General features: G+C 37.9%; 1 protein-coding gene across 12 annotated transcripts in view; it reads left to right on the forward strand.

The window, feature by feature from the left end:
* The window catches only part of Inpp4b (inositol polyphosphate-4-phosphatase type II B), a 750,819-nt gene that overhangs the window by 459,601 nt on the left and 270,410 nt on the right, over positions 1 to 20,808 (forward strand). Inside the window, exon 4 of one of the 12 annotated variants that reach the window (XM_078022083.1) lies at positions 9,212 to 9,245. The exons of the other annotated variants lie outside the window; for them this stretch is intronic. Within the exon in view, the coding sequence (XP_077878209.1) occupies positions 9,212 to 9,245 (34 nt within the window). The remainder of the gene's footprint in view (positions 1 to 9,211; positions 9,246 to 20,808) is intronic. 12 annotated transcript variants of the gene reach the window in all.

The raw sequence follows: 20,808 nt of genomic DNA on the forward strand, positions 1-20,808 counted from the left end.
AGCTCCTACAAGCAAAGAGTTAACACAGATTTTTTTAATCATTTGGTAGACTTTTTAAACTATTTGCATGAACATTGTAATATATTTTTTCCCACCTTATATTTTACAAAAAACAATTACTTTTGGGGAGTTTGACATAATTAAAAGGCTTTCCCTCATTGTAGTCACTATAATCATCATCTTTAACTGTCATCTAAAATTATGTTTTCCTTTCCTGCAGTATGTAGATCTCTGACCTGGATCCTGTGGGATTTGCAGAATTAACATAGACATTATCCTTTCCCTGAAGTGACCTAAATTCTTCACAGCCTCGAGAGGGATTTTAGCATTAATTATTTTTAGTGTATCACAACTACGCTTGGTTTTGCCATATGAAGGAGTCCTAAGGAATAAAAATGTCTGAAATATATTTTCAGGGTAGTTTTCTGTGAGCTTCCCAGATCTCAAATCTATTTGCTTCGTTGTGATGACTTTGAAACACCTTGACTGTGACATTTTCTATCCAGCACAAAAGACCAGATGGTTTAGATGACCAGCTGCTTCTCAGGGAGAAGACAAAAAATACTGAACTGTATTAAAAACCATAAGTGAGCAAGTTTTAGAATGACCCTACTACATTGTCTGCCTACTAAACCCCTCGAGGTGGACCTGAAATGGTTCATCATATTGCTGGTTACATGTGTTTTGTTTATATTAACCTAAGGGTCATAATTCACATAGATGATGTCAGAATCCTGGTCTCATGGTCTATTGTGATCCACTTTATGGTTAAAATTGCCTCAAATAACATTTGTTTTAGTATTTCTTTAAAAGCTCCTCTTAGTCATGACATTTAACTTAAAATGAACCATAATGTAACATTCTAGTATAATTTTTAAAGATTTGAGGTTCTTTCTACAATCAGTACTATGTAATAATAGTTATCACAAGTCTCATTTTTTTTAGAGTGGACGCAAGAGCTAAGCCTAGAGAAAACGGGATTAAAGTTCAGCATGACCAAAATACTTTGACATGAAAACGAATTTCCTACCTAAAAGGGTTATTTTAACTCAACAACAGGTTATCAAAGTGGGTAATAGGATACCAAAACCTAGATGTTCCTAAAAAAAAAAAATTGAATCCAAATAGCATAGAGCTGAAATCAAATTAGACACTGTCACTATATGATATTATAATTAATCTCCACATTATAATCCATGATAGTGCCCTGGAGAGAGAAAACATATTTAATATATTTTTTAAAATATATACAGTTCGTTTTTTTGAGAGAGGTTTACAAATTTTGTTTGCTTTTTCTTTACTACAGTGAAAATAAAGGAGTAGGGGTTTGAGTGGGTGAAAATGGGAAGAATTCTAGAAAATAAATGAAAAAAACACCTCATGAGCTCACCAGGAAGTATAAATTTGAATTAGGAGTAAATTAACCTTTTACTGAGCATTTAAATTCTAGGCATTTATAATTATTTTCTATTTAATTTTCATGGCATCCTGAGAGTAGGTACTATTTATATTGTAATGGTTTTTCCAAAAGAGGGAACCAAGGCACGGTTCCATTCTGTGTATTGCTCAGGATCACGCTGCAGCTGTTCGAGGAGCCAGTTCTCAGGCATCTGGCTCCAGAGACCGTCTTTCACCAGTGTTCTTTACAGCCCCTTAAAGTAAGGCAAGTGAGAATCTCGAGGGCCATTTCCAAGAGTACCCGTGGAGCGGCATGGCAACCCAAAGCACACAGCCATCCTACCAAGCCCCTCCCAAGGCCAGGCTTCTTTCCTGATGGCTTCTCAACTCATCCTTCCAATTCCAGCCAGACTGACCAATGCAGTAAGAAGGTCAGAGGGGCTACTCAGACATGGATTTTTATCTGGAAATGCAAGATTACTTGCTTGAATTGATCGATACAACAAATGTGGGCTTTCGGGTGGCTGTGAAGCAGCCCTCTCAGCACCGTTCATTTGAGAGAGGGCAATTTTGCTTTTAGGTATATACCTGAGGCATTTTTAGGTGCACAGGTTCCCAGCCTGGCCATTAAAGAGTTTGGGGAATGAGGATATGCATTTGTAAAGAGTGCTGCAGGTAATTCTCATTGTCAGGGGAGTTTGGTGGGTAACTACATGATTCTTAGCTTTAGCACTGTGTCAGAATCACCTGGGAAGGCTTCAAAAAGCAATGATGTCTTGATCCTTATTGCCAGGTATTTAATCTGCCGCAGCGTGGGCATAGCAGATTTTTAAATGTTTTCTAGCAGATTCTCACATGCAACCAAATTTGAGAATCCCTGTTCTAGAGCCATTTGGTAGTATTTCTGCCACATTGACGTGCTGGAAATTGGGAAAATTTTTCTATCTATTGAGTTTTGACTCATTGTAGTTTTGAGGATATTTGGGTTTGCAAGAGCCAAAAGTGGTTGTGTTACCCTTCTACATTCTTTGAGTATCCTCTTCTCTTTACGCCTGTGTACCCTGTGAGTATTTTTTTCTAGGTTTGCTGTGAGGTCAAACCCAAATTGCCTGCAGAGATGTAGGATGGGGCATCTGAATTTTCAAAAATTCCCTAGGTAATTGTAATGTTCAGACAGTGTTGCCACTAGTCTCCTAGAATTGCTTTGCAACATTTTCTTTGTTTTAGATAAAATAGCGGGAAATCTAAATGTCCCTTAAGACAGAATGGATAAACTGTATATTCATATAGTGAGAGTAGTAACTAGGAATTAACCTCCATCATACATTTTTAAAAGTAAAAGCACTTTAAAAGAGAACTTACAGATGCATACATGTTTATTAAAGATGTAAAATGTGCATGGTGATCATAAAAAACTAAATTCAGATGCAGTTTTTAGTTTTGAAATGGTAGGAAGAAAAATGGGATCAAGAAGGGACACACAAAAGGCTCACCATGTTTCTGTATATGTACATCCATCTTTCTTTTGAAAGTAGAATTGATGCAAATATGGCAAAAAAGTTTTAATCAGATTAATGGTAGGCATAGGGATATTTGTTATATTATGCATAGTTTTTCTCTGTAGTTGTCTGTGTGTTTGGAAATAATTACAGATTAGTTAAGGAGGTCATGGATTTACTGTAGATGAAATAATATAAGGTTTACTATAAAAAATGCTAATGCCAGAAAGTACTGCAAAGAATTATATTCAATATTATATTAGAGTTATTATTTATAATATATTATTATATAAAATAACATATTCAATACCCATATTGTGTTCATTAATTGGAGAGTTTCTAGAGGAAGGGGAGGCTCCTCCTTTACAGATTGGTCACATTTTTTTGAGGTTTGTTTGAGAAGGGGGAGGTTTGAGTGCCCCTACAATAGTAGGAAGATTACTATGTAGATGTAGGGAAAACCAGGCATATTTTTCCTCACTATACTCATGATGAACAGTTCTGTGATTAGATGTGTGGGTTTTCCATGCCAAGCAATTCTCTAATTCTCTGTGGACACCAACAGAATGTCTTGCAGTTTCATTCTGACACTAACAAGTGCAAAGTCAGCACAGACCCAGCAGGTTAAAGGCACTGTCCCACAAGAGTGTGGATGCCAGTCACAATGCATCTGAGTTGTGATTGGGTCTCCAGGTTACCCACAACTTCTGTCCAGGTTGACTATAAATCCAAGGTCCCCCAATCTCTTTCTTTTTTCTTTCTTTCTTTTTCTTTTTTTCCTCCAACCTTCTTCTTACGTTGGATAATTTGCTGAAGTAGCTCACAGAAACTGGGAAAGCAGTTCACTTACTACTGATTTACTACAAAGTGTATTTTAAAGGACACACATGAACTGTCGGATGAAGAGGTACATAGCATGAGATGGAGAAAGGATTTTTGTCCTCCTGGAGTTGAGGTGCACCCCCTCCTGACACAGGGATGTGTTCACCAACCCAGAAGCTCTCTGAACCCTATAGTTCAGAGATTTCTAGCAGACTTTCATCTGGTAGGAAAGATCAGTTATGAATTCAGTCTCCACCCCTTCTCCCCATCCCAGAGGACTGGGTTTAGGGTAGCTAAAAGGTCCAATGTTCTGATGACGGCTTGGTATTTCTGATGACCAGCCTCCATCTAGGAGGTCACCAAGAGTTCCTTCATTGAAAGAAAAGGCATTCCTGTCTCCCAGGATATTCCAACAGATTAGATCTGTATTAGGAACCTGTCAAAGACAGGTATCAGAACAGAAGATGCCCACATAACCCCTATAGCTCAGGAAATTAGAAGGGTAGGAACTCTGCTTCCTCCACAGCAAAACATTATCCTCCTCATTGCCCCAATTCCAGCCCTTGATTTTCCTGCTGACCGGGATCCACAGACCTTTCACCCCATTATCCTGCAAGGACCTTCCCTCTCAGTCTGGCTTCGGTCCCTCAGCCAGAACCATAGGATGAGAGTTTCCTAGCATGTCCTCAGCAGAAGCCCAGATTCTTGCCTAGTTCCCCTGATCCCTCTTGGTTTCCAATGTGCAGTTACATTCATCCTCACAGAATACTGAGCATGGCTAGAGAAACTTGCAAAATCAGACTAACCAGATTCTTCTGCAAAGTGTGCATCGCTTCTCAGTGGTTCCGTCGGCACAGCTTTTGGTCTTTCTCATCCCTGTCGCTGCCCTTTTATGTGCGTGCTGGAGAAGTCCCCAGCTCACTGAGTGTCCCAGCAAAGCCCAACATCATTGTCCAGAAGCTAGTCTAGATAACTGGGAATATTGAAACTGCCCATGTTTTCCTCACATTCTCATCTCCTCTATCAAATATCTACATGAGATTTATATTCCTTTTAGTTTGTCCCATATCTGAGAAAGGAAGGCCACGTATCACTTTAGAGTGCAAACTGCCCAGTGGTGGGGTGGATCTTTCTTCATGGTTCTGACCTTTTAGTATTCTCATGTAGTTTACTGTAGTAGAAACCCAGCTTCTCTTCATGACCTCTCATTTCCACTCATCATGGCCTGAATATGCTCCCCAAAAGTACTATTCTGGTTATTTTATTCTGCTGCTCAAAAACTTTCAATAGCTCCCTATGACCTTCCAAAATAAGATAAATCCTTTTTATCTGACTTCAATCTACATTTATAGTCTTGTTTCCTTTCTCTCTCTCTCTCTCTCTTTTTAAGAGAGAGAGAGAAAGAGAGAGAATTTTTTTTAATATTTATTTTTCAGTTATTGGCGGACACAACATCTTTGTTGGTATGTGGTGATGAGGATCAAACCCCAGCCGCACGCATGCCAGGCGAGTGCGCTACCGCTTGAGCCACATTCCCAGCCCCTGTCTCTCTCTCTCTCTCTCTCTCTCTCTCTCTCTCTCTCTCTCTCTCTCTCTCTCTCTCTCTCTTTTAATATTCAGTGTTCACTATTCTCCCTTTTATCTAGAAATGTCTTCCTCCCTTTTCTGGCACAAATTTTATCACACTTTTAAAATCACAGTGCAATACCACCACCTTTGTACATTTTCTAGATTTCCCTAGTAAAAATATTTTTTTCCCTTTAAACTTGGTTTTATTTGTACCTTCTCTTCAGCTCTTTCTCATCTTATACATTATACACTAATAGTAGGAATTCCTCTATATTTTTTAAATTTTTTTTGTTCTGGTTACTAATCTAAAAATTTACGAAAGGAAATAAAAAAACTACCATTCTCATTTTTTTGAGCCCAATTTACATCTATTTGATTGTGTGACATTAAAAAAAATAGGTGCATTTTATTGAATCACATTGTCCATTTTTCTTCAGGTTGAGAAGGGACCCAGTAGGGAGAGAATTGATCAAGGCTCTCCTATGTAAAAAGGATCTCTCTCCATTACACTAATTGGCCTATTTGAAGATCAAAGCTTTAACTTCATATCCATGCCCTGAGAAGCTGACTTGCTTTACAAAATTTGCGTGCTTAGACAATGCCTGCCTTGGCTACTATAGTCTTGCCAGAAACCTGTAACTTTTAGAATCTCTTGGTGCCGTCATATAAAGATCCTCTGTGCAAAAAGTAATTGCTTTCCTTAGTAGAGAAGGCAATAACTTTTCATTGAAAATAAGAATATGTGCTTAATAAATAAATTCACCGAATCGAGTTTAGTTTCTGTGAAACATTTTTGTCCCTGCATCTGTCCTCATTGTTGTTAGATTGTGGGCCTATGGAGTGCCAATTATGGTGTAGACCTTGTAGAAAAGTGTAGCGTTTGCATCCTTTTTATTTGTTAACAATTTTGAATAATTATCTGGAACAATGAATAAATGACCTCTAGCATCTCTTTGGTCCCTAATGCGTAGTTTATTGAAAAAGGGGGAAGGGGCACAAATCAGCATCTCATTCAACCTCCTGACTTCTCTCTGGCCTGTATATGCTAGATCTGCCAGGACCACAAATCCTTTGCAGCTCCTCTTATAAAGAGATGGTGTCTGTTTTTCTACCACTTGATTCTGGTCTGTCCTCATGATGTGCTCTGATAGGGAGAATGTAACAGACTCAGTACTTCCAATTTAAGAGATCTTACAGATTTTACATTTGCCCTCTTGAAAAAACTTGTGTAAAAAGCCCAGATGATAGATTGTAGAGAGGGTCCCGGATGTCATGAGCATACCAGTCTTCCTAGCTGAGGCCCCAGGCGTGAGAGTGAGGCTGTCTCAGACATCTGGCCCACTTCAGCCACTAGCTGACTAACCTCATAAGTGAGTCCAGATGAGACAAACAGAACTGCCCAGTCAACTCACAGAACCAGGAGGGATAATAAATTATCATTAAGTCCCTAAGTATTAGGTTGCTTTGTTATGTTGAGAAGTGTAACTAATATATTAGCTATGGGTCAGGTATATTTTAACTTGATTCTTTCAACTCTGGAGTGTGCAAAAGTGGAATTTTCTACTTACCTTTCCCCACTATGGTGAGACACATACTCGTCATGTGTAAGCTAAGCCCAAAATGAAGATCATCACAGTCAAGGACTGGACTTCTCTAAATTTGTCTCCTAATTTGCCCAGAAGGTTTTGGATCAATTGCCATTTAAGATCCTTCTTTGTTCTGCCTTCCCCAATAATATCCCATTTTGTTATTTGATTTCTCTGGGAAAATTGGAATTCTTGATTCTAATTTTCTTCTTTGTCCTTTACCTGCGCTGCTTTGGACATTTTATTCCTTGAGTAACCAAGATACACAAAAGACACAAAATAGGAAGGAATGGGAGCTGTCAAGTATGTAGGGAAGGAACAAGAATCCTTCTCTGCCTGTCCTGTGAAAACCCCGTGCCTCCTACACAAACATGGGCTGTGTTCCTCCAAATTGGTGTCTGAATTGCCGCATACTTATAGAAAGAAATGCTGCTGGCACAGTCGGGAAGATGATTTATGCAAGGTGTCTGTGCGCCCACTGAATTTGTAGGTGTAAAAGTCCACGTGTACATTTGCTGAGCCCATGTCCCGAGGCTCCAGGAAGGCTTGTCGCACATGTTATCCAATATGCCGGATTAAATCTAGGCAGATGTGACTTCACTGTTGAGGTTTTCTCTTCAGGTGGTTTCTGGCTGTTGTGTTCCAGGTTTCTGCAGCTGACTGATCACATGCCTTGGCTTGAGTTCTTATATGCTTGCTGGGTGTTTTAGGTTTTGCTCTGTGACCTTGGATGGAATTATTTCAATTAGATCAATGGTTGAGAAATGGTGTACACTGCCAAGAGTTATTAAACAAAATTTCACTTAGCGTTGAAGACCTTATTGAAGAAAAAGAAAAAAAGATGCATAGAGTTTGGAATCAGAAGGCATCTTAGAAACCATCTAGTGAGGAAAGTGGGATTTGCAGAGCAAAGGGAGATGCTCAAAGTCACACGCTAGGTAATGGTATCCTGTACAATTTTAAAATAGATGATTTATGTATTATTCTTGCATTTTACTAGAAATCAGAGAAAGATCTTTAGTGCTCCGATATTATGGCCAGGGAACCAGGCTTGATAAATGTTCCTGTGGGCAATATTTACCCTCAAGGGCATGGAGAAGATTGGCTAAGCAACGGGAGTAATCAGATAATCCTGGGTGCAGTTGCATATGCATATGTGTTTGTATATATCTCTGTCTGTATGTACATCTAGAGAGAGAGGGAGTGCAAATTTGCCAGTCTGCCCAAGCAGTGATTTAGTCTGTGCCTCATGGAGGGAATGGAGAGCTTCAGAAGTAGTTGCATACAGATCTCTTGAAGTCTCTGAAAGCTCCAGTCCTACAACACATTGTCCATTCAGTGTCCTGAAATCTGCCACATCAGATTATTCCCTCACAGGAGGATGGAGTTTTCTCTTTTCCTTTCTCAGCCTTTAGAAAATCAAAGGGGAAGAACCTGGAGTTCCCCCTAGAGGCTAATATATATACTTACAACTTTAAAAACATTGCAACTGAAGAATCTTAGTATTTGTTCTCTTAACAATTTCCTGACGAATGTTTTAAGTGATCTCTAATTTATTATCTCAACAAATTTTAACAAGCTGAAAAGCAGGATTATTCACAGTTGTGCTTCCTTCATAAAAGATTTTATGATGGGAAGTTTTTTTAAAAATAAGCATTTAGTGACTTTGACCTTTTAATGTGCTCATTGGCAACACTTCGGCTTCTGTGGTGTAATACACAGATAATCTCCAGAGCAAAGAGTCAGGGGTTCAGTTATCTGGGTAATTAACCGGGAGTACACCACCCTAATTTCTAAGGGGCTGAGTTCCTAACTGAATAGGCCCCCTTGTCAGCAGCTGAAGCTTCCACATGTAACTTGGCACACAATGTTCAAGGACTTGATTATTGTGCAGCCAAATGCACTCAGCAATAAAAAGAGGCAACTTAGATGCTGTTGTTTGCCATTATTTTCCCAATGACAAATTCTGACAATATTAAAATTATGAAAATGGAAGGTTGCACTTCATAAGTATTTAATTAACAGAAAGTAACTAGGGAGGTGGAAATGTAGATTCTGTTTTTCATTTCTTACTTGGCACTCTGTTAGTGATGAGCCACCAAATACCACAAGAGAACTCTGATCCTATTAAAGTAGCAGTTGGATTTGTTCAATTCTTGGTGGGACATACAGACATAGGGCTGGGAATATTTTATTATTCTATATAATACAACTTAAAATTAAGAATTTCATTTTCATATCACACAGACTATATATTTTAATAGATTTCTATATCATAGTATAGCATGGATACTACAAATGTAATTGTAGTGTTAATCTAGTTTTCTTTTGTTTCAGTTCTGACAATGAGGAAAGAAAAAAAAACAAGTTGGTGCGTTGTTTTTATACCCTGTTTTTACTTTCTTTTGTTGTCTTCATGTTGATGGTTGTAGATGTGGGCACTTTAGGAAGTGTTTGTGGTGCTTTCTTCAACTTGATTAGTCTTTGCTGCTGGGCTTCCCAGTGGCACCATGAAGGAGGAATTGCTATAATTTACAGGAATACAAAGAAGTCTGGAGACCCACATCTATGGGAAAAGCACACTGTTTGGCCAACCAGAGTAAGAAAGCGCATATCTGGAAAATTTCACCTTTTCTTTTAAATGGCAGCTCCTGTAATCTGTGATCACGTAAATAGACTATATGGCAGAAAGAAAATATTAAAGGGAGCTACCTTTTATTTAGTATTTTGCTTTTCCCATTTTAAAAGTAAAGGAATAATGATCTTGTAAATATTATTTTGGCCTTCTTCAATGTGGTCACATTTAATGGATCATGACTGTTTATTATACGACAGGAATAAGAATACATCGAGATGTATTTAAGATGTAACCCCAAGATTCAAAACGATTGCAAAGCAGTGATGTGAAGATTAACCTGGGACTTGGTGCAAAAGATCTGGCTTTAAATAGCCATGTTCCTGTGGCCACTTGATCTGCTTTCTACATGAGAGTTTTGATGGAACATGTAGAGTAGCTATGAAAAAGTACTTTACTCACTTTACATCTAGAGCAATTTCTGCAGAAACCATGCGGGAATTGGAGTTTGAATACTGGGTTTAAGTCCCACGTTTTCCTCTTAATATCAAGTGGAATGTTTCTAAACTCTTTGTGAAGTGGGGACAATAATGCTTGTTCTACTGCCCCTGTAGGGCTATTGAATTCATTAGGGTGAGGTCAGGAGACAGAAACCCCACTCATTACTCAAATTTAGGTATTTTACCTAAGTAACCGTTAACTAGGCAGAACATTGCTGTTACTGGGGAAAGTGAGAGGATCAAAAGAGAATTCCAGACAATCGCAAAGGTGGACACTGTGGGAGAGGGCCGTTGTCCCAGAGCTGGAGAAATAAAGGAAAGAGTTTGGAGCTGAAATATACTCCCTGCTGAGGTTGGATAACAGATCCAGGCACGGGCCTGAGATCCACTCTGCAGAAGGAACAGGGCAAGCCTGGCACTGGTATTTCTGAAAGGTGTGCACAGGGCTGCAGATGTTAGCATATTGCACACTGGTTTCAGATGCAGCTGGGGAAGGACCTACTGTTCTTAGAGTAAAGAAACTAACAAGGGTGGTGCTTAGCAATAGCAGGCAGACATCTGCCCCACAGGAACAGTATGTTTCATTTTTCTCCTCCACCCCTTTCTGTCTTCATAGGGGGCTCCCTGCTAGAAGAGCCTGATATGCAGCCAGCTGGGGATAGCAAAAACTGTGGTTTTGTGAGTCTCAGGTCCAGCTTCACAGAGTATAGATGCATGGGTTTTGAGCGGAGAGATAGTCACCGAAACACTTGTATGTCTATAAAAGTACTTTGTAACATGAAATATGGGGAAAGTATAATTTTGCAGTATAGAAGCAGAATTTTATAATCATTAATATTTTCACTCTTTTACATCTTGAAAAAGAATAGTGGCTTAGATATTTTTAAATGTCTTCTGTATTTCCAAGTATCTCCCCCAAAGCAGGGTAGTTAATCGATATTTATACCATACAAAGCCTTCTCATAGTTGAGGCTCTATGGCTTATGAATAATATCCTCATTCTCCCTATTAAAGTAAGGATTAGAACATTAATGAAGAATTAAGTAAGCCCTAGAGTAAGGGGAAGTATGCTGAGAATTTTAATGACTTTGGTATTGGTGATGTGTAGGCAAAGTGATTTAGGTTTTAGTTTCTTGTTTGTTTTGCTAAAGAAAATACTTGGAAGGAAAGTCACCAAGAATAAAGATGTTGACTGTTACCCATTATGTGCTCTGATTTATCTTGAAATTATCCACTAGACATGGCAATTGAAACATGGACACCAATTATTGAACAGGGAATGTGACAGCAATGATTCAGCCTTTACTCTTGCCTACATAAAGCAAGGGCATGGGGATCTTGCAGGCCCTGAACCTGGATGCTCAGAGAAAGGCTGACAGAGCAGTGTTTGTTTTTCACCGAGGAAAGCAACAGCTACACCAAGTTCTTCAGCCTCTCGGCTCATGGCAATACTCATTCTATACCTCATGGCATCTAAGAGCACAGAGGGAGCTTGCATTGTGATAAGTCCTGCAGCATGACTGTTTTTAGAGCAAATTAAAGAATAATAAGATGATTAATTAATAAAAATAATACTAGTAATGTAATAAAATAATGATACTAATAATTAATTTCTTCTTACTATTTGGTACTAAGGATGGATCCTAGGCACTTTACCACTGATCTATATTCTCCAGCACATTTTTATTATTTTTTTATTTTGATACAGGACCTGGCTAAGTTTCCCAGGCTGACCTTGAATTTGCGACCTTCCTGCCTCAGCCTCCCCAGTTGCTGGGATTATAAGTGTATGCCATAGCATCTGGCTATCAGTATCTGTTTTTTTTTTTTTTTTTTAAACTTTTAGCTTTGTCCTACATTGAAGGGAATAAACAAATACTTAGTGGTCAGATGGTGGTGATGATGATGGGTTTTTCTTTTACAACTTCCTTGACATGTTGATTTCAGAGAAATCTGAATTTATTTGAGTATAAAATTCTTTTTTTTTTTGGTCTCTTTTTAAACTATAGCTGAAAAAAATAAAGAAATAAGGCTTGCCATAAATAAATTATAGATCTTTTGTCCAGCATGTTGGAGACCCTGGTTTCAATCCCCAACATAAAACTCTCAAACTAAAAATTAAATTAAAGGAATTCATTTTTGATTCTTTATTCCTTGAGAGTCAGAAAGATATGGTTTTTATGGAGAACAATTCTTGCTGTTATATTCATAGAGTGATTAACATTTTTCCAACAAAATTTCCTCTATAAACATGTTTTGCTAATGTATATGGAATCTTTAGCAAATACTTTATTTTCATGAATTATTGATGGTGAAATCATCCTGCATTTCATATTCTCAGAGAAATAATCTTATGCCACTGCAAGAAGATGGGAAATATGATCCATGAGATTCTTGTGTGCAAATTACTTTTAGTTTTAAACCATTTGCTAAGCAGTAGTTTGACTTTCACTCTCTTAGAGGACAATTTAGTGCTAAGTTTCTATGAGAAAGTGGATCTTGATTCCTAAGATTCTAACTTACAAATATATAGCATAACAGACAATTAAAAAATAGCATCTCTTTCACATTATCTTTCTTTGTTCCCCTCATTTGGAAATGATACACAAATCTTGTATATCAGTTCTTAGGCTGGGGCTATAGCTCAGTGGTAGAGTGCCTGCCTCGCAGGAGTGAGGCACTGGGTTTGATCCTCAGTACCACATAAAGATAAAGAAAGAAAGATATTGTGTCCATCTACAACTAAAAAAAGTTTTTTTTTTAAAAAAATCTTGTATATCAGTTCTTATTCCTTTGGGGGGAAAAAGGAGATCAGAGTTTTCATATATATTAAGATATCAGAGTTTCCATCCACATTAAGATATCTTGCTGATAATTGACTCAAATTAATGTATTTTAACATGTGTTGTAAATAAATGGCTATACCCATGACAATCTTGGCTACTAGACAGGGTGTGTAGAGACAGCTAATCAACAGCCAAATGTAGTGGAAATTTGGAGAAGGAACAAGAAATCTTTCTTTCCAAAGAGTGTAAAAACACTAGAAAAGTCCCTTCTGTGCTGGTCCTCATTGGTGCTGGCAAGGCTGAGCTGTAAACATGGCCTCCCGCGGTAGCACCCTCCGGCTCCCTGCCTGAGCAGCATGAAGAGCTATGCAGTCTCTCTGCCCTTTCACAGGGCAGCTCTTGGGAGGAGGCACTCACTGAAGTTGACTTCAGGGGATTCTTAGGACAGATAAGGCTTTGCTCTGGTAGCCACTAATGGCCATAGAGGGAAGGGCTCTTCCTTCAAACTGTTCACTAGGGACCATTTAGACAATCGCCACCCTGAGTCAAGCCAGTTCTCATTTGCAGCCCTGAGGCGATATTACTCCCATACATCACCCAGCTCATATTTAGAAAGAGGTTCTTTTGTTTTCTTATAATCCAGATTTCCACTTGAAAATTATGGGGATCCATAAAGCAGGAGAGAGAGAAAGGCCCTCCAGCATGCTGATTTCCAGCCTCCCCTTCAACATTCTCTGCAGGGAAGAATTGGGGGCAGGGAAGTTGGTGTTGGGGCTCAGGAATGAATGTGATTTGAATTCCCAATTGACTGGTTCAAAATTCTTCCTCTACAATAAAAAATATTCCTGAAGTAAAATACTAACGAAGAACAAATACCAAAGTGTCTGAATGGTGAAGGCCTCGGGTTCCTTGAGATGGCAATTGTTCCATTTCTTATCCTCTGCCAAGATGATCAGTAGTGAAGCAGTTGGTTTAGGGGCTGATGGAAACAGGCTGTCTGGTGCTGTCTCAGCAGGGTTGGGGTAGGGCTCCACAGTACCCCTCTTCAGATCGCAAGACTTTGTCCCACCCCATCCCAACATCCTCAACAAAGGTTTCAAGGTAGAAAGATATTATTTCTAAGAGGGAGCTCCTCATTGACCTTTGATGTGGTGTTCATTTTGACAGACTGTGCTGAGATCCCTGCAGTCCTGGAATGGAACTGTATTCTAAAACCTTTTGTTTTAGAATGACATAGCAGAGTTGAAGATTTATCATGTTTGCATACTATGTTCAGACTTGTAATCATTAGAGCTCTCTGTCTCTTCATCTCTTCCCCTCAAAGAGTGTCAGGAAATTACTGTGAATTAGGATGGGAATATTTAACTTCAGGATGGGAGAACTGGGACCCTAATTCTTCTGCTCTTTGAGGAGACTGTCTGCCAATTGTGAATTACAAGTGCACCTCAATCTAGAAGGAAATGTTCACCCTATGCAGTCTTTCCCCATCTCATCAATGCTTTCATATTTTACTTTCAATATTCTGTATTATGATTTCAGAGAGATTTTATGAGAAAAGTTCACATAGATATTATTTGCTTGAATATTTTAATTCATGGATTCTTTTTAATAATATTTTTATTGAAATTAATATTTTCCACTTTTATTTTTCTTTCCAAGTTAAAAATTAAATGAAAAGAATAACATCTTTACTAATTTAACTGAGAGTGAATTAATTTACTTGTTTTTCTTCAACCTTTATTTTCTGTGTCAGCCATAGTGTCAGTCAACTTTCCAACACTGTGAGAAAGTGCCTGAGACAATAAGCTGAAAAAGAGAAATGGTCTATTTCAGCTCACAGTTTCAGAGATTTCAATTCCTGGTCTGTGGTTCTTATTGCTTTTGGATCTGTGGCAAGGCAGCACATCATGGTGGTATCACGTGGTAGAGCAAACAGGTTCACGTCATGATGGCTGGAAGCCAAAAGAAGAGATTGGTGTCCCCAAATCTTCTTTGAAGGTATGCTCCCAGGGACCTGGGGCTGCCAATTAAGTCCCACCTCTTCAAGGTTCCATCATCTCCCAATAGCACAAAACTCAGAACCAAGCCTTCAACACACGGGCCTTTAGGGGATATTCCAGATTGAACTGTAGCAGCTGTGATGTGCTGCTGAGTTCCTCATAATGATAATGGGTTTTCTGTCCCCAGAGCACTGGCCAAATCATAATCAGGGATTTGGATGTATGTAGCTCTTTCCTCTGAACAATGAATTCATAGTAGCCCTGACTGTTTCAGGCTCTCCTTAGGTTTTCACATTAAGTGGAAACAGAAGTTGAAAAATTTTGGTCCCAGTAGCTGAAACATAGGAGATAATGCAGTAGATATTCATTGAGTATCTAAAGTTGAAATTGAAGTGACAGCATTTTGTTTAATTCTCACTGGATTAATTTGACAAGAAAATTAGTTGCACATGAATTTCCTTTGGAATGACATTAAATGTGATGAAATCAAATGAAATCAAATATGACTCCAGCTTTGCTTATCATATTAAAGATGTGGTTGTTAATCCAGGCATTCCATGACTGCACATTAGTTGACAGAGAGGTTGTCTTGATGTTCTTGTAAGGGAGGACTGGGCTATGTGTACACAAAGGGAAATGGAAATTTTCCTTTTCAGGACCCAAATAAGTCATGAAAGTGAACCTGGTTAAGGAGAGGGTAGTCGGTTTCCAAGTCCTCTCTCCCATGTCATTTCAAATGGGAAGGGCTTCATTTATGGAGCTTACTCTGCCTTTTAGAATGACAAATTCAGACACAATGCAGTGGCAGATACCTGTAATTCTTGTGACTCAGGAGACTGAGGTAGAGGGATCACAAGTTCAAGGGTAACCTTAGCAACTTAGATCCTGTCTCAAAATTTAAAAAATAAAAAGAAAGAAAGAGAGAAAGAGAAAGAAAGGAAAGAAAGAAAGAAAAGAAAATAAAGAAAGAAAGAAAGAAAGAAAGAAAGAAAGAAAGAAAGAAAGAAAGAAAGAAAGAAAGAAAGAAAGGAAGAAAGAAGGAAAGGCTCATGAGAGTTAGAAGGCTGGAAATGTGGCTTAGTGGTTGAGCACTAGCATGAATGAGGACCTGGGTTCAATCTGCAATCCCCAGCAAAACACACACACACACACACACACACACACACACACACACACACACAAGCTGAGGATTTAGCTCAATGCAAAAGCACCCCTGGGTTCAATCTCCAGTAGTACACGCATACACAAATGTTGTAATTCAACGTGTTTAAGCTACTCAGTATTGTATCTTCATGATTTAAAATGTTGATTATGGTTTAAGCCAAATATTTTAATTATGTAGATAGTATAAGTTTCAATTATTTGTCATTTATCTAATTTGGCCCATTTTGCTGAGTTGCTTAGAGCTGTGATTACATTAAAAAATTATTTTGTTTAAATAGCTCCCAAGTCCTCTCTTCTAATTTTTTTAAACATTATTTATTCCTTTCTATTCTTGGCTAATTTACACTTCTTGATTATCACTCTTCAGCCAGATGATATCCCTTACCTCCTGTTTATGTTGGTGCTAGTCTGATTCACCAAAGAGGCTGTTATCCTGTTCCACATCCTTAATATACCACCTCTTTCAAGTCTCATTTCAGCTTCTATTATTTCATGTGGAGGATATTTTGCCCTTTAGACTCTTTCTCTGCTTTTTTTTTCACAATAATTTTAAATTATGGCATGATAGAGGGTAAGAGTCCAAAAGGAAAGAAGAGGAAACAGAATGAGGTAATGGCCAGTTGAACTTGGAGTTCTGGTGCCTGCATTTAATTAGGAAGCCCATGGGCCAGGTCCGCTTGGAAGGGATGACAGCATGTTATTGATGATTTAGTTCATAAATTCATAAGCCGCAGAGACCAGGACTATGTAAGGGCCCAGTCCAGCACCACATAAGAAGATGGCAATGGTTTCTGATAAAGCCACTTCTGCTGTGTGTCCCTGCCCACCATGCCACATCCTTGCTGTTGTGACTCCATATGCATGACTTAATGAGAAGAATGTACAACTAACTGCATGTTCACACCAGCAAACTGAGGTGAGGAGCTGAGATGAAAAACATTCCCTCCAAACTACCACAGTCACCAAATAGGAAAAGGAAGATCTAGACACCGGTTCACTTATTAGGCTAGGTGTACACTGAAAGAGGTGAAATATTAGGGATTGTAGGAAAAATGAGCACTTTTCAGCCTGAAATTGATGAACGCATAAACCTTCTATTTTCTTTGGTTATTTTTCTGGTTCTTTTCATCATTGTTATAATAAGTCAAATGTAAATTACTATGGATCAATTATTTTTTACTATTAAAGCCACTGGAATTTATTGCATGCATTAAATTAATTGATTGTCTGCTTCTGCTCAGATTCTATACTTATTAATTAATGTGATCATGATCCATATTTCAGTGTCTTAGTAGTTTTTGTGTTGCTGTAACAAAATACCTTAGGCTGTGTACTTTATAAAGAAAAGAGATTTATTTAGCTCAGTGTTCTGGAGGTCCGAGAGCAAGGTGACAAAGTCCTCTCAGCTTCTGGTGAGGGCTTCATGGTAGTCAAGTCATGGTGAAAAACTGGAAAGGGGAAGTAGGTATTTGAGGAAAAGGATGTGTGCAAGAGATATAGAGTGGTTCCTGGCTCACCTGGTGCCCTGGATCACTCTCATAGTGATCACTCTCCCAGTGAGGCAAGAACTCACTTCCATAACAAAGAAAAGCATTAATCTCTCTTAAAGGCCCTCTATTCCTCTCAATACTGATACACTGGGGACCAAGCCTTAATGTGAGTTTTGGTGGGGAACAACTATGTACAGCCATAGCAGTTCCACCAATGTGTTTGCTCTCTCTTCCTGGTCTATAGCTGTGCACATTGATTGACATAACTCCCTACCTTTATCCACACCTGAAATGTGAAAACCTTGTGATATATCTGAATGCATTATATATACTAACTACTTTGTCATTGTCTTTTAAATGCTTTATTTTTCAACAATATTGTTCCCCAGGGCTTTTAAAAATTTTTAATCAGGAAATCTGATAGCGAATATAGATCCTTCTCATCAAGAAATCAATTATTTTTCTAGATATCTAGCACCTTTTGTGTGCCTTGTATTAGAATTTAATTAGTTGCAAAGGCACCTGCTGCTATATAATGTGTCTCGTCCACTAAACAATAATATTATACCCTATAATGTATAGATACCTCCATGAAAAACTTTTTATTGTACATGTTTCCTCAAGTATGAGGGAGTTAGGTGCACTTCAATGTTATTAAATTGTGAATTTTAAGACTGTACAGAAATAAGCAGAATGAAGCAAGGTTAGCTTGGAATAATTTGAAGAGAGCCATGTAGCCTTTCTATACAAATCAAATGAGATGACAGAAAAACAAGGTAACTGTGTTATTTTAATGTACGAACCTAGAGAAAATATTGTTTTGTTCTAACTGGATGACACAAAATGGCAAAAAAGTGGAAATAGGGAGTATTTGACACTTTTATATTTGAAAGAAAAGCTATCAGCATTTTAAGTGGTGAACCTTTATCACGTTGTCACATGAAGTTATGTACTTGTTCTTGGATGACTGATGTGTATAACTGGGAAAGGAGTTGATTTTCTGGCTGTACCTAATATCTTTCTATTCATGTAAATTTTCCCTGGGTAGAAGCTATATGATTGTGAGCTGTGAGCACGTTGGGCTACTTGAGAAGAGGTGTTCAAGGTGTTGTTGAAAAGAACTCACAACATACACATTTCCCACTGTCTTGCTGTCCTCTGACTTAATAATCCTTGTAGTTTGTTCAATGTGCCTTTTAAACTCTTTACGTGAAAACATATAGATAATATGATGTTGTACGTGATACATGTATTACATAAAACATACGAGTCATGTATCTCTGGATCTCTACAGAGGTTGTTCATTGACCTGCCCTGTTTTACAGCCTGGATGTGGCTGGAGCATCTTTGTGTTGAAGAATGTAGTGTCCTCTTCCTTATGCAAAGATTTCTCCCATTTCTGTGGTCATTTCTCTTTAAATGCATCCTGGTCTTTACGAGAGAGAGGAACTATTTTAGACAGTATGAATGGAATAAAACTAATTTATGGCCATTATTAAAAAGATAACCAAAGTACTCTCAATACTAAAGCAGCTAAATGGTGACATCTGGAATGCACAGAAAATATCATTGTTAATAAATGTTATGGGATTTCAGCTTATTACTTAGCAAAAGTGATACTCAATGAGCAATCAAAGGCCCGAAGTGGTAGTATTAATATTTATAGTAATTTTTATGTTGAATTTGCATAGTGCCTCCCTGTTTTCCAATGTGCTTTCACACAGTATTGCTTCTGAGGCTCTCAACAAAGAGATGAATAAAGAAAAGGATCTCTGACTTTTATGAGAGATAAGCAAGGATTCAAAGAAATTAACCAGCTTGACCAAATTTACAATTAGTTAGTGGCTGGGCTATTAATAATAGCTGACCATTGAATTTCCTTAGCATTCAGTTGATGAGATAAATAAAACAGAAGATAAGGCCAATAAAAATAGACATAAAAGGCTTTTAGGTTGGTTTGGAGCTCTTGGTCATATTCTTACTGTTAAGCTAGTGATTCTGAATACGGAATTCATATTTTAAAAAAATAGGCAAAACTCCAATTTTTCAGTTTAGTGAAAGGCCAATTTGTATTAGTTTGATTTATTGTAAACTTTCAGGTTTTTTACATTCCTTCACGGGTATAGGGATTTATGTGAACTCAGAAGCAAAGAATATTCTTATAATCCATTAGATAAATGCCCTGTACTTGTCCATTCCTTCATCTCTAGAACATCAATATCTTTGTCACCATAAAATATGAAATATACCCTTTAGAATAGGTTGTAAAGTCTACTTAGTTTTTGAGATCCCTGGTTAATTTACCAGGCAGAAGATCAATTTCAGTGGTTCCTCTTTGGGTTATTGTATTGGAAAAAATTCCTCTTGGCCTCAGAGACAAATAAACCAAGACCACAAAATTGTTTTGCATCAGTTCCTATGTTGTAATATTCAGATTTCTTCTAATTCCCATGTTTGAACTGACAGGATATAAATGAAATCTTTCATCTCCTCACTGATGATTCTCATAAAATTGAAGAATGGATGAAGTTTACACTTTTAAGCTAATGATGTTGATTTGTGCTTGACACATTTAAGGTTCTCGTCATTCTTTGCATTTCTCCACTCGTGATAGGGTTTCTATCCACATTTTCTTTATATAGCATTCACTTATAAAAATGGTTTATAGAACCTTTGGAATGAGGCCACTAACTATCCTAGCTTTAAGCATCCGCATAAGTAATAATCCATTCAGTGTTGGTACTTGCTTTTTATTGGTAATTAAAATGATCTGAAATCAAAATGAGAGTCATAAATAAAGCTCAGTTTCAGAGATTAAGGCAGTAAGCAAGATAGTTCAGACTGCTATTAAAGAACGTGAATGCCTTTGAAGAAGAATTTCTCTATACAAAATGCATGAAGTCTATTTTGGAAGTGTTATATATTATGAAAATGTTTGTATTCTTATAAATATTTCCCTGCCATTTTCATTTAACGTCTTGTGCAAATGTGGAACAATTCTTATATTCTGGGAGAAAAGGTAAATATGTGTTTCTGCTATGGCTCGAGCCACTCTAAGATTCTCTAAAAATAGACTCTCTGGCCTTTCACATACACAACTGCTGAGGGAAGCTAAGGACCTAGAGGGTGGGAGATTGTGGAAGAATGTCCAGAGGGCTTGCGTGCACAAGGAGAGAGTATCCATGACCAATTTCTTCTGTTTCTTGGTTTTTGTTCAGGACTGTTCCAAACACTTACTATAATAAAATTGTTTGTCATGTTCTTGGTTAATCAATATCCTTTTTGATTCCGTCTTCACTATTACCATGAGCTGAGCTTACCTCTTCCTAAGGCGATTATCTTATATTTACCCTTCTGAAAGTTAACGTTCTGCTGTAGTAGTGATCACATCACCATCAATGTTTGAGAGTCTTCCCAGA

The sequence above is a fragment of the Ictidomys tridecemlineatus genome, chromosome 9 (assembly GCF_052094955.1).
Source record: "Ictidomys tridecemlineatus isolate mIctTri1 chromosome 9, mIctTri1.hap1, whole genome shotgun sequence".
NCBI classification, from domain to species: domain Eukaryota; kingdom Metazoa; phylum Chordata; class Mammalia; order Rodentia; family Sciuridae; genus Ictidomys; species Ictidomys tridecemlineatus.